Genomic DNA, 13,504 nt, shown 5'->3' with positions numbered 1-13,504 from the left:
AGTCATCACCTGGCCCTTCTACTATAACAGTGTTAAGAAACTTTGGGAAATGGGGTAGAAAATGGGGATTACCCATCATTCTGCCAATCTGAAAACTATTTTCAATTTGCTTATTCCTTTCTAGCTTCTGTGTATGTTTTTATGCAGTTGTAATTATAGTTGTGAATAATTGTTTCCTGCTTTCTTCACTTAATAAATATTATTCTAAAGCCCTCATCACTTTTGATGGTTGCATGGAAAAGAAGGCTTATTCTTGGAAAGTTACTTAATGCCATTCCAAAGGATCCCCAGGGGCTCCATTCCCACCAGGGCCTGTACTTGGGTACTTGGAGCCTCCCACATGTGTGCACGAGTGCTCTAAACCCATACCTCTCTGAGAATCTGCTGGGAAAACTATTCTTCCCAGGGGAATTCCAAAAGTCACCCATGGATATTTCAATCCTTAATAAGGAGCCCTGTCCTCAGTCTTAAACTGGACATTTTGTTTTTAAAATTTAAATTAAACCTAAAATTTAAATTAAATAACTGTAACGTTAGTAGTGTTATGTGTTTCTCACTTTATTTTTCACTCCCCTTATTATCTTTTTTCTTCTTCTTTATAAGCTTGTTTACATTTAAAATTTTGGCCCTAGATGATGATAAGTGTATCAGTTTCTACTGTTATCTAGAAAACTGCCCAAATCTTAGGGCTTCAAAGAGCAATTCATTTCTCCTGACTCTGGGTGGCTGGGCAGTTCCTCTTCTGGTCCTGCTTGGTTCACTCTTGTGGCTGCGTTCAGCTGGCAAGTTGGCTGGGTGCTGGGACGGCTGAGACGTCTGTCCCCTCCCTCCTCTGATCTTTGATCCTGGGTTTCTTCAGGGTATGGCAGTTTCAGGGCAACATTTCAAGAGAATGAAGGTGGAAGCTGCAAGGCCCATAAGATCTAGCCATAGAAGTTGTGTGTTCACATCACTTCTCCCACTCTATTGGTAAAGCAAGTCGCAAGAGCAAACCAGTTTGGAGGTTTGGGAAATTAGAGGCCACCTCCTTGTGGCAGAATGCATGTACTGGGAGGGAAGGGATCTGAAGTCCTGTTTGCCATCTACCACATTTCCTAAAAAGATTCTAATCTGATATGTATTCATCCCTTAGGGATTAATATTTGCTGTGGGAAGCAAAAATTAGATTTACCTTCTAACTAGATGTGATGCTTAAAACTTTGAAAACTTACATATGTTAAAGAGGTATCCCAAGAGGGCCGCCTTGGTGGATGCCCAAGCAATGGTCACTGTTTCTTATGTTAGCCTGTTTTTCATTTCCTGTTCCCTTGTACTGTACATTTTTATAGACCCCAAGGAATCCAGGGGTTTGATTTGATGGCCTTACCCTGTCTGCAGTTAATATTCTTGATTGTGCCTTTTGTCTTGGTTGGTGGAAAGTTCAGGTGTGTTGCCGCCCTCCCCCGCAAGGTTATTTGTCTTGATGTAGTTTGGCAACTACTCCTCTTGGTCCACACAGATGACCCAGGTCTGTTGACTCAAGCATAAAATGGGAACAATACTGAGGAAAGAAAAGAAACAGAAACCCCATGTCACCCACTCCTCTAATCTACCTGCTCACAGCTTACCCTCCTATAGACTTAGAACTCCTACATCACAAATCCAGGGAGACCTGGATCCAAGGAGAAAAAAAAAAAAACCCAAAAAACTAACCTGTTTGATCTTTTCTAAAAAGAAAATCATACCAGCAAAAACAGGTACAGTATATAAGGTTCTGATTTAGGTGCTAAGAGGCTGTAAGTGGCTTTTCTTATAATTAAAACAGCTTATTAAAGGGCTGTTGAAACTATTATAAATCAGCATGATTGGGCTGTTTGGTTTAACTTCATTGCCTAATTAATCTAGGATTGATCAATTTATACAACTCCTTAGGCAAGGGTGTCTCTTCTTAGGGTTGAGGAGCCTCACTTATTTGTGGAAGACTATCAGATATAAATCTGATTGTTCTTTTAATTAGATTTATTTAAAAATACAACACTTAAGTGGCGCCTGCGTGGCTAGTCGGTTGAGCATCTGACTCTTGGTTTTGGCTCAGGTCATGATCTCAGCGTTGTAAGATTGAGCCCTGCGTCAGGCTCCATGCTCAGCTGGGAGTCTGCTTCTTGCCCTCTGCTCCTCTTCCTGTTCACGCACTCTCTGTCTCTTTGTTTCTCTCTCAAAGTATTATTTATTTATTTATTTATTTATTTTTTTGACAGAGAGAGACAGAGAGGGAACACAAGCAGAGGGAGTGGGAGAGGGAGAAGCAGGCTTCTCACGAGCAGGGGAGCCCCATGCGGGGCTCGATCCTAGGACTCCGGGATCATGACCCAAGCCGAAGGTAGACGCTTATCGACTGAGCCACCCAGGCGCCCCTCTCTCAAAGTATTTAAAAAAAAAAATATATATATATAGCACTTGATTAATTATCTCAGTATAAAACCAGATCCTCAGAGATAATTGTCTACACAATTGAAAAGGCATCAGAAAAAAATCTTTTTAAAAAGTATATAGCCAGAAAGCCTCTGACGCATTGGAGGAACTGGCTGATATCTAAAAATAAAATTTGAATGGAAACCTGAGCTTGTTGATAGGTCTGACAAACTGGGGCATTTGAAATACATGTTAAAGTAATCAGATTGAATTAATATGGAAGTGCTTCTGGATCTTGTAAGTAGCAATGTGTAAGCTTAAGCAAAAGAATGACTCAGTTTTATTTTCTCTCAAACTAAAATCATACTCTTAGTACATTAGAAGTGCCAAGAATTCTGAATCCTTCTGAAAATGTAAGAAATTGGCAGGTGAATGGATTAAAAGTCATGCCTTTATTTCATTTCCATCCGTCCATTTCACCCCTTTTCATCCTGGGCCTTTGCACTTCCTCCCTCCCTCCGGGGTCTGCAGAAGCTTGAGTTTTGCGTATCTTCTGCAAGTTCTGTTTGTCAGTTCCAAACTTTCTTCCTCTGGTTGCATTCTTTCAGTAACACCTGTTTTTCCTTCATGCATTCACTCAGGCAACACTTATTAAGCTCTGTTATGTGATAGGCAGCTGTGGGAAGTATATTGACAAATAAGATTCAGTTCTTGTTCTCCATGAGCTTGTTTTGTAAATGGACCAGTAGATATGTAAACATCTGGCTGTAGGACAGAGCAGAATGAGGTAAGCTCTGTGATGTTTGGGTGGTCAAGCAGATGGTCAGGTGAACAGCCAGCTTTGAGGAGGTAAGACAGAAGCTCCTTGAGGTACATAGGAATCAGACTGGAGGCAATAGACTTGGCCAGGCTCAGTGGTGAGATGGTCTTATAGGAAGGCAGGGCATAGAGCTGGGGATGGACAAGGAGTTGTTGAGTTGTTGGATGGTGGGGACCCCCTGGAGTGTGGTAGGGGATGGGAGCTGGAGTGGCTGGCTGGGGCCAGATCCTGGAGAATCATAAATGCCACATAAAGGAGTTTGGATTTGATTCTGGGCTTGGAGAGAGCTACCTAAGGGTTTTAAGGAAGGGAGTGGAAGGATTTCAGGAGGATGGAGTATAGTTATTAGAAGTAGGGAACACAGAAGTAGGAGCAGAAGCTAATGGGTTTGGTCTTGGGTAAGTTGAGTGTCCATACCAGAGGATCATCCATTCACAGAAGTAATTGGAAATTCTAACCCAGAGCTTAGAAAAAAGGGTATAGGGCTAGAGATTTAGATTTGAGAGATCTATGGGCATTATGTGTTATTTCAAAGCTGTGAAGGAGAAGAAAGTATTAGGAGAAGGTAGTTCTAGATAGAACTTTGGGCTCCATCTCTATTTAAGGAGTTAATGGAGAAGATGGAGAGGGAGCAGAGGTAGGAAAAGGACCCAGAGGATACGGTGAGGGAAGGCAAATCGGGTGATGGGAAAGTGGAGGGTGGTTTTCAGTGCCTACAGTCTGAGGGCTTGATCAGGGTTGATTGTTTTAGACAATCATCTTATTGCCTTTGTTTGTGGTCATTATTCTATATCAAGCCTGATTTTAGATACTTTATTTTTGCCTAAAGCCTTTGGACCAGCAGCTCTTGGGTTTAGATCAGTGGTTCTCACTTCCCTCTGCACTTTAGAGTTACCTTTTAAAGAAACAGATTCCTGGGGCGCCTGGGTGGCTCAGTCGTTAAGCGTCTGCCTTCGGCTCAGGTCATGATCCCAGGGTCCTGGGATCAAGCCCCGCATCGGGCTCCCTGCTCCGCAGGAAGCCTGCTTCTCCCTCTCCCACTCCCCCTGCTTGTGTTCCCTCTCTCGCTGTGTCTCTCTCTGTCAAATAAATAAAATCTTTAAAAAAAAAAAAAAAAAGAAAGAAAAACAGATTCCTGGGCCTCATCCCCAGAGATTCTGATGTGATGGGTCAAGGGTGGGGAAAGCTGCCAGGTAATTCCAATATGCAGCTGAATATGAGAACCAGTGGTGCAGACTTTTGCCGTGATTGCTTTCCTGACTTCTGCACTCAGTGCCTTGGCTGCCTGCCGTGGCTGCCATCCAGGGTGCTGATTGTGTTCTCATGGGAAGCAAAAGACTGTACAGTAGCCTGCGCTGCTACTTGTGTCAATAGGTAGGAAGGTGTGTTAGTAGTTCAAATGGTCTGGGTCATAGAGTTTGTGATACACTCTAAGTAGATTGTGAATTTCCCAAAAATTACAATGTCTGTAAATGCTAAAGCAGCACTTTATTATTATTTAGGGGTCAGGGGGGATAAAGACCTTTGAATTTTGCGGTTTTGTTGAAGTTCTGAATTGTTTTTATATTGTAGACGTATGGAAATACCAACTCACAGTTGAGGTGACAGACTGCCATTCACAGGAGTTAACTAGCTGGTTGAACCAAATGCCTCCTGATTGCTTTGACGCTATGATTTTCTTTTATGTGACTGTCATTTCAAGTCCTGGGAAGAATGACAGTCCATAGATGCTTTAGTAGCATTTGAAAAAAGCTGGATATACCAGTTGTGGAGTATATAGTGATCATATGTGAACTTAATCTGGGATTAGGGCTGAGTAGGGAAGGGCACAGTGAGGATTTTATTGAATCGACAGGTGTTCTGTAGGGACTGACTGGTCTTGTGCCTGTGGGTGTTTGTGGTCGGTGTGGGGAAAGTGCACTAACAGATGTTACTGTCTGCTGTGAACCAGGCTGCCAGAGCTGCTGAAGGAGAGAGCAGACAGAAGTTCTTCACCCAAGATGTTAATGGCACCCTCTTAGAGTGAGTATCTTTTGTTTCCGAGCATCTGCTGTTACCATGCCTGGCTTGAGCAGGCTGGGGAAATGAGCATTGATTGAACTACATTAACGATGACCACTTATGAGAGAAAAAATGGTTTTTATTGTTTATTTATTTTTTTAAAAGCGGGGGTGGGTACACCAAATATTTGTCTCCAAGAAATGATAGACCTTAAGTAACCTTAGGCAGCAGGTGTTATTAGAACACTGTTATAACAATCATGGCCAGTTGGAAGAGGATTTCTTGCAAGTATGAGATGAGAGAGAGAAAAAGTGTTGCTTGCCTGTCTTTGAGAATCCAGAAAAGTAAGAGATAACTTGGTGCAGCCGCCGGAGCCTGCTCTCCTGGGATCATTCTCTTTTCACTCTCACTTCTCCCAAGGGCAGGGTATATAAATACCATCTCGTGGCTCTTCTCCAGGATACCTGAACCTCTGAGATGTTGCACTGTATGAAGTAGATTAAAAAGCAAAAAAAAAAAACTGCACATATAAACCCAAACCAGGTTCTTAGTATCCTGCCTTCCAGCTTTGCCAGCTTTTCTCTCTGTTGTGTTATTTAGCAGAGGAAGCTTGTGCTCAGCAAGTGAGGATTTTGCACATGTAAGAACAGTTGTCAAGGCTTGGGAATATTCTAGCAAATGACCAGGATGGGGATTGGCCTCCTGGGTCAGGAAGCCTGGACTATAGAGAGCACCTGAGGGTCAGCACACATGAGAGATTTGTGTCAACAATAGCGTGCTGGAGCATGCCAAATACAGAGAACTCAAAGGATTGAAGACAAATATTTTTCTGCTCATTTAGATGGGGACACTGGAGGGATGAGGATTTCCCTGACCTCCTTATTAGGGATAGAACTGGAAAAAAGGAAACGCTGTTGGAAGGTATTTCCTGTCTACAGGAAGTAACTCAATCACTTTCATTTTGAAAGCTCTTATGTGAAATTTAGTACTTCAGAGCTTGTTCTCTTGGGTTCTGTTTTCCTGACTACGTTTGAGTTGGTCTTGTCTTTGACCTGAGGGTCTTGAGCTTCCGTACCTAGCCAAGTTCGTCAGGTGTGGGAGTTCTGATTTGGCGACTGCTGGGGATCTGTTGCACTGGTCACTCAGTTACATTGCATGACCGACAGCATAAGGTTTGATCTATTGTTGGCTCTTAGTTTTCCTCTCTGCAGTAGGATGACCTCATGATGAGAGGAGCTCCAGGGAGCTGCAGGCTCTTGATGACTCTGTTCTGTTCTTCAGCATAGAGGTGCAAACTCGGGAGCTGAGTAGCCAAATCCGTTCTGGGGTGTATGCCTATCTTGCTTCATTCCTGCCCTGCAGCAAGGACACCCTGGTCAAACGTGCTCGGAAACTTCACCTCTACGAACAGGTGGGTGACTGTGGAGTGGAGTCCCTTGGCTTCAGGGCCCAGCGGAGAGGGTGACTGAGTCTTCACAGATGCCACATCTGCAGTTGTCCTGCCTTCGTGCGATTATTCCAGTAGTGTATCCTCAATATAAGGAGTGATGCATAAACCAGTCTTAGGATATGTCCTGCTCTCTGCAGGGGGGGCGTCTGAAGGAGCCTCTCCAGAAGCTTAAGGAAGCCATTGGAAGGGCAATGCCAGAGCAGATGGCCAAGTACCAGGATGAATGCCAGGCACACACACAAGCCAAGGTCGCTAAGTAAGTGTGTCTCCTGGCTCTCACGTGACATTATCCTCTTGCCGCTTCTCTTTCTTTTTTTCCCCCCCCATTATTACATTTGTGAATGAGACTCTTGGCTCTTCTGCAGCATTTTCACCTTCTCTTAGAAGCCCGGGGTGGGGCTTTGGGCAGGGGGGAGGTGGTGGATATGGGAGGAAGTAGTTCTTCCATGGTGGTGACTTTAGGGTCCCATTGGTCCTATTCACACTATAGGATGCTGGAAGAGGAGAAGGACAAGGAGCAGAGGGAGCGGATGTGCTCTGATGAGGAAGAAGATGAGGAAAAGGGGGGCAGGAGGATAATGGGACCCCGGAAGAAGTTCCAGTGGAATGATGAAATCAGGTGTGCCCAAACTGGGACCTTGCCTCATTGGAGGGTTTGTGGGGCCAGTGTCTGAGCATGTTCCTGTGTTTCTAATGAAGGTTAGAATCATTTACTTTAATCAGGGCTGCTGAAAGCACATGATTGAAACCTTGAAAGAAGCATTTGGGGTAGTTTGAAGTTTTTGACTTGTCTCTGCCCCTCAGGGAGCTGCTCTGCCACGTGGTGAGGATAAAGCTGGAGAGCTACGATCTGGAGAGGAACAACAGGACCCAGTCTTGGGAGGACTATGTGAAGGCCTTTCTGGATGCTGAGGTCAAACCTCTGTGGCCCAAAGGCTGGATGCAAGCCAGGTGAGGGCCGTGAGCAGCCAGTATGGTCCATGTGGTGAGGAGGTGGAGCATTCTGGCGGTAAAGAAATAATTTGAGTGCTTCTGTTGTGCCAGGCCAACAGGGTCCCATCCCTCAGGAGGTCACCATCTAGCTGACTCAACCCCCATCTTACTAGAGTAGCCGGGCGGTGTATGGTTGCTGGGAATGGCTCTTATTCTTCCTTTGAAGAGGGAAGTTATCTGTGGGGTTTTTGTCTTTGTCATTCTTTGTCACACTTCAGCTCCTGGTTGGGGCATGCTCTTCTCACCTCAGTCTGCCCTTACCTGTTTTGAGATAATGGCTCCTCGTAGAAGTTGAGAGGTAGATTCATCTTGGAAACATCTTCCTGTTCTGAACAGAAGTCTCATTTTCGAGTAGCAGGCTGACTGCTTATTGGAGTTAAGTCCTGACCTTCCATGTTACGTAGCTCAGGTGAATGGACTACAGCTGCCATCCACAGGCAGGAAAGCTGGCTGGAGCTAGTGCTCTTCCCCCCGCCCCCACTGTGGGAAAATAGACTTTACATAAAATTTACCATCTTAACCATTTTTAGGTGCATAGGTCAGTGGTTTTTTTTTTAAAGATTTTATTTATTTATTTGACAGAGAGCACAAACGAGGGGAGCGGCAGGCAGAGGGAGGAGCAGGCTCCCCGCTGAGCAGGGAGCCGGACGTGGGGCTCGATCCCAGGACTCTGGGATCATGACCCGAGCTGAAGGCAGCCGCTTAACTGACTGAGCCACCCAGGTGCCCCGTCAGTGGTTTTAAATACATTTACATTGTTGTGCAACCATCACCATCCATTTCCATAACTCTTTTGATCTTACAAAACTGAAACTCTGTACCCATTAAACAATAACTTCACATATCCCACCCCTCAGATTCTCTGACCACTGTTCTACTTTCTGTCTATGATTTTGACTCCTCTGAGTACCTCATAGAAGTGGAATCATACAGAATTTGTCTTTGTGTAACTGGCTTATTTCACTTAGTGTAATATCCTCAAGGATTTGTCTATATTACACATTACAGAATTGCTTCCTTTTTAAGGCAGAATAATATTCCGTTGTATGTATAGAAGACATTTTGCTTATCCACAAGTCTGTTGATACTTAGGTTTCCATATTTTAGCTATTGTGAATAATGCTGTTATGAACTTGGGTGTACAAATACCTCTTCAACACCCTGCTTTCAGTTCTTTTGTGTGTATGCCTAGAAGTGGAATTGCTGGATCATGTGATAATTGTATGTTTAATTTTTTGAGGAACCATCAATGATTTCCATAGTGGCTGTGTCATTTTGCATTTCCACCAGCAGTGCACAAGGGTTCCAATTTGCCTACGTTCTGCCAGTACTCGACGTTTTCTGGGTTTTTGATGGTAGCCACTGTAATGGACCTGAGCTGATATCTCCCTGTAGATTTGATTTGAATTTTCCTAGTGGTCAGTGGTGTTGAGCATCTTTTCATGTACTAATGAGCCATTTATGTATCTTTTTGAAATGTCTATTCAAGTCCTTCACCCATTTTTTATTTATTTTTTATTTTTTTTAAGATTTTATTTATTTGACAGAGAGACACAGTGAGAGAGGGAACACAAGCAGGGGGAGTGGGAGAGGGAGAAGCAGGCTTCCCGCGGAGCAGGGAGCCCGATGGCGGGCTCGATCCCAGGACCTTGGGATCATGACCTGAGCCGAAGGCAGACGCTTAAAGGTCTGAGCCACCCAGGCGCCACGTTCACCCATTTTTGAATTGGGTTAATTTGTTTCATTGTTGAGTTTCAGGAGTTCTTTTTGTATTCTGGATATTAATCCTTGACACCCTTAACAGATGTGGTTTCCAAATATTTTCTCCCATTTTGTGAGTTGCCTTTTTACTCTGTGGATAATATCTTTTGGTGCACAAAATTTTTAAATTTAATGAAGTCCAATTTGTGTACTTTTTGTTGCCTGTACCTTTGGTGTCATATCTGAGATATAATTGTCAGATCCCGTGTCATGAAGCTGAGTTAATTTTTGTATATGGCGTTAAGGGTCCAACTTCAGTTTTTTGCATGTGGTATCTACGTTTCGCAGCACCATCTGTTGAAAAGACTGTCCTTCTTTTATTGGTCTTTGCACCTTTGTCAAAAATCATTTGACCACATGTGTGAGGGTTTTATTTCTGGGCTCTCTGTCCTCTTGCATTGGTCTTTGTGTCTGCCTTTATGTCAATAACACACTGTTTGGATTACTGTGGCTTTGTAGTACGTTTTGAAATCAGGAAGTGTGATTCTCCAGCTTTATTCTTTTTCAAGATTATTTTGGCTATTCAGGGTCCCTTGAAAATCCATACGAATTTTAGGATGGGTTTTTCTATTTCTGCAAAAAACACATTAGGATTTTGCTGGCGATAGCATTGAATCTGTAGATTGCTTTGGGTAGTACTGAGATTACAATTCAATAATATTAAGTTGTCCAGTCCATGATGGGTTGTTTCCATTTATTTATGTCGTTCAGTAATGTTTTGTCATTTTCACTGTACAAGTCTCTTAGGTCCTTGATGAGGTTAATTCCTAAGCTTTTCTGTTTTTGTTTTTTTTTCTTTTGATGCTGTTATGAATAGAATTATTTTTGTAATTTCCTTTTAGATTGTTCATTTTTCATGTACAGAAATACAACTCATTTTTGTGTGTGTTGATTTTGTATCTTGCTACTTTGCAAAATTCATTCTAAAATTTTTTGGAATCTTTACAGTTTTCTAAATAAAAAATCATATCTGCAAACAGGGCTCACCTTCTCCTTTCCAATTTGGATGCCTTTTGTTTCTCTCTCTTGCCTAACTGCTATGGTTAGAACTCATAGTACTAGGTTGAATAGAAGTGGTGAAAGCCTGCATTCTTACTTTGTTCCTGATCTTAGAGGAAATGCTTCATTTCCCATTATGATGTTCCCTGGGGGGGGGGGGGGGTTCATATTTGGCTTTTATTATGTGGAGGTATTCCTGTTTCTAGTTTGTTGAGTGTTTTTATCATGACAGGGTGTGGAATTTTGTCCTTTGCTTTTTCTGCATCAATTGAAATGATCATGTGGGGTTTTTTTCCTTCATTCTGTTGATGTGGCATATTACACTGATCAGTTTTCATATGTTGAATCACCCTTGCATTCCAAGCATAAATCTCACTTGGTTGTGGGCACCTGGGTGGCTCAGTCGGTTAAGCGTCTGCCTTCGGCTCAGGTCATGTTCCCAGGGTCCTGGGATTGAGTCCCCCATCGGGCTCCCTGCTCAGTGGGGAGCCTGCTTCTCCCTAAACCCCTCCCCCCCTCGTGAGCTCTCTCTCTCTCAATAAATAAATAAAATCTTTAAAAAAAAACCAAAAACCTCACTTGGTCATGATGTATAATGTTTTTAATATTCTCCTGAATCCTGTTTGCTAGTAGTTGTTGGGGAGTTTTGCATCAGTGTTAATAGGGGATATTGGTCTGTAATTTTCTTGTGGTGTCTTTGCCTGGTTTTGGTATCAGGGTGATGCTGGCTTCATAGAATGAATTTGTAAGTCTTTCCTCTTCAGTTTTTTGGAAAAGTTTGAGAAGGATTGGTAGTAGTGCTTTACGTATTTGGTTGAATCCACCCATGAAGCCATTATCAGGTCCAGGTCTTTCCTTTGTCAGGAGATTTTTGATAACTGATTCAGTCCCCTCACTAGTTACAAGTCTAGTCAGATTTTGTATTTCTTTGGGAAATAGAGAAAATCTTAGTAGGTTTTGTGTTTGTAGGAATTTGTCCATTTCAACTAGGTAATCCAATTTGTTGTGTGCCGTTGTTCATAGTACTCTCTTAGAATCCTTTTTTATTGTAGAATCAGTAGTAACGTCCCCACTTTCTTTCCTGATTTTGGTAATTTGAGTATTCTCTTGAACATTATTAGTCCATCTAGCTAAAGGTTTGTCAATTGTGTTGATGTTTTCGAAGAACCAACTTTTGCTCTTACTGATTTTTCTCTGTTGGTTTATTCTGTTTTATTTACCTATGCTCTAATCTGTATTTCCTTCCTTCTGCTTTCTTTAGGTTTAACTTATTCTTTTTCTAGTTCCTTAAGTTGTAGAGTTAGGTTGTTGATTTGAGATTTGTTTTTTACAATGTAAATGTTGATAGCTGTAAGTACTCCCTTTGCATCCTTTGTATCATAAGTTTTGGTATATTGTGTTTTCATTTTCATTCATCTTTAAGTATTTTCTAGTTTCCTTTGTGATTTTTTTCTTTGATTCATTGATTGTTTAAGAAGTATGTTGGTTAATTTCCACAATTTTGTGTATTTTTCAGTTTCACTCATATTACTAATTTGTAACTATATCCTCTGTGGTCAGAGAAGATACTTTGTATGGTGTCTATCTTTTTAAATCTTTCTTTTTTTTAAGATTTTATTTATTTGAGAGAGAGAGCATGAGCAGTGAGGAGGGGTGTAGGGGGAGAGGGACAAGCAGACTCCCCGCTGAGCAGGGAGCCCGATGGGGGACTGGATCCCAGGACCCTGGATCATGACCTGAGCCGAAGGTAGACGCTTAACCGACTGAGCCACCCAGGTGCCTCTTATCTTTTTAAATCTCTTGAGACTTAATTCGTGACCTAACATATGGTCTGTCTTGGGAAATGTCCTATATGCACTTGAGAAGAATGTGATTCTGTTGTTGGGTAGAGTGTTCTGTGTATGTTGTTAGATCTAGTTGGTTTACTGTGTTAAGTTTTCTGCTGTCTTATTTGTCTTGTGTCTGGTGTTCTATCCATTATTGTGAGTGGGGTACTGAAGTCTCCTATTGTAGAATTGTCCATTTCTCCTTTTACTTCTGTCAGTTTTTGCTTCCAGTACAGGAATGGTTATAATTATTATATCTTCTTGCTGTTTTGAAGTTTTTATTAATATGTCCTTCTTTGTCTTGTAATCTTTCTTGATTTAAAGTGTATTTTGTCTTATATCAGCATGGCCTCCCCTGCTCTCTGTGGTTATTATTTGTGTGGAATATCTTCTTCCATCCTTTTGCCTTCAATGTGTTTGTCTTTGGGTCTCAAGTGAGTTCCTTATAGACAGCATTGAGTTGGATCATGTGTGTTTATCCGTTCTGCCAATCTTTGTTTTGATTGGAAAGTTTAATCCATTCATATTTAAATTAATTACTGATAAAGGAAGGGCTTGCTTCTATAAGTTCAATGACCTATAAAAGCGCTGCTCTCTGGGCGCCTGGGTAGCTCAGTAGTTAAGCATCTGCCTTTGGCTCAGGTCATGATCCCAGGGTCCTGGGATCGAGCCCTGCATAGGGCTCCCTGCTCAGTGGGAAGCCTGCTTCTCCCTCTCCCACTTCCCCTGCTTGTGTTCCCTCTCTCTCTCTGTCTCTTTCTGTCAAATAAATAAATAAATAAATAAATAAATAAATATTTATCTATCTATCTATCTATTTATCTAAAAAAAAGGCGCTGCTCCCTTATAGTTCTGTCCCCACTTTGGTTGCTGAGGTCACAAAATTACATTTTTAGAGATTGTGTGCCCCAAAACATTAGCTAATAATTTTAAAAATGCATTAGTGTCTTAAATTATGTAGAAAACAAGATTCGGAGTTACAAACCAAAGTTACAGTAATACTAGCTTTTACACTAATAATTGCTGTTTTTTTCTTTAAATGTATTAGTCTCTTAAATCATATAGAAAATGAAAAGTTCAGTTACGAACCACTGTTAGGAGAATACTAGCTTGTTTTTTTAAAGATTTATTTTATTAGCGCGCGCGAGAGAGAGCACATGCGCCCACACATGTGCAGGGGGAGGGGCAGAGGGAGAGGGAGAGAGAATCTCAAGCAGATTCTGCACGGAGTGTGGAGCCTGATGCAGGGTTCGATCTCATGAC

General features: G+C 42.1%; 1 protein-coding gene across 5 annotated transcripts in view; it reads left to right on the top strand.

The window, feature by feature from the left end:
* The window catches only part of UBN1 (ubinuclein 1), a 39,307-nt gene that overhangs the window by 13,817 nt on the left and 11,986 nt on the right, over window positions 1-13,504 (top strand). For all 5 annotated transcript variants that reach the window (XR_004917045.2, XM_036091355.2, XM_036091335.2 and 2 more), the window contains exons 8-12: window positions 5,163-5,233; window positions 6,494-6,623; window positions 6,800-6,918; window positions 7,153-7,281; window positions 7,467-7,613. Coding sequence is in view for 4 of the 5 variants with exons in the window: in XM_036091355.2 (XP_035947248.1) it covers window positions 5,163-5,233; window positions 6,494-6,623; window positions 6,800-6,918; window positions 7,153-7,281; window positions 7,467-7,613 (596 nt within the window). In the remaining variant the exon portion in view is untranslated. The remainder of the gene's footprint in view (window positions 1-5,162; window positions 5,234-6,493; window positions 6,624-6,799; window positions 6,919-7,152; window positions 7,282-7,466; window positions 7,614-13,504) is intronic.

This window comes from Halichoerus grypus, chromosome 6, assembly GCF_964656455.1.
Source record: "Halichoerus grypus chromosome 6, mHalGry1.hap1.1, whole genome shotgun sequence".
Lineage (NCBI taxonomy): Eukaryota > Metazoa > Chordata > Mammalia > Carnivora > Phocidae > Halichoerus > Halichoerus grypus.
The sequence above is the reverse complement of the archived record's forward strand: the minus strand, read 5'-3'. Positions and strand labels throughout refer to the sequence as shown.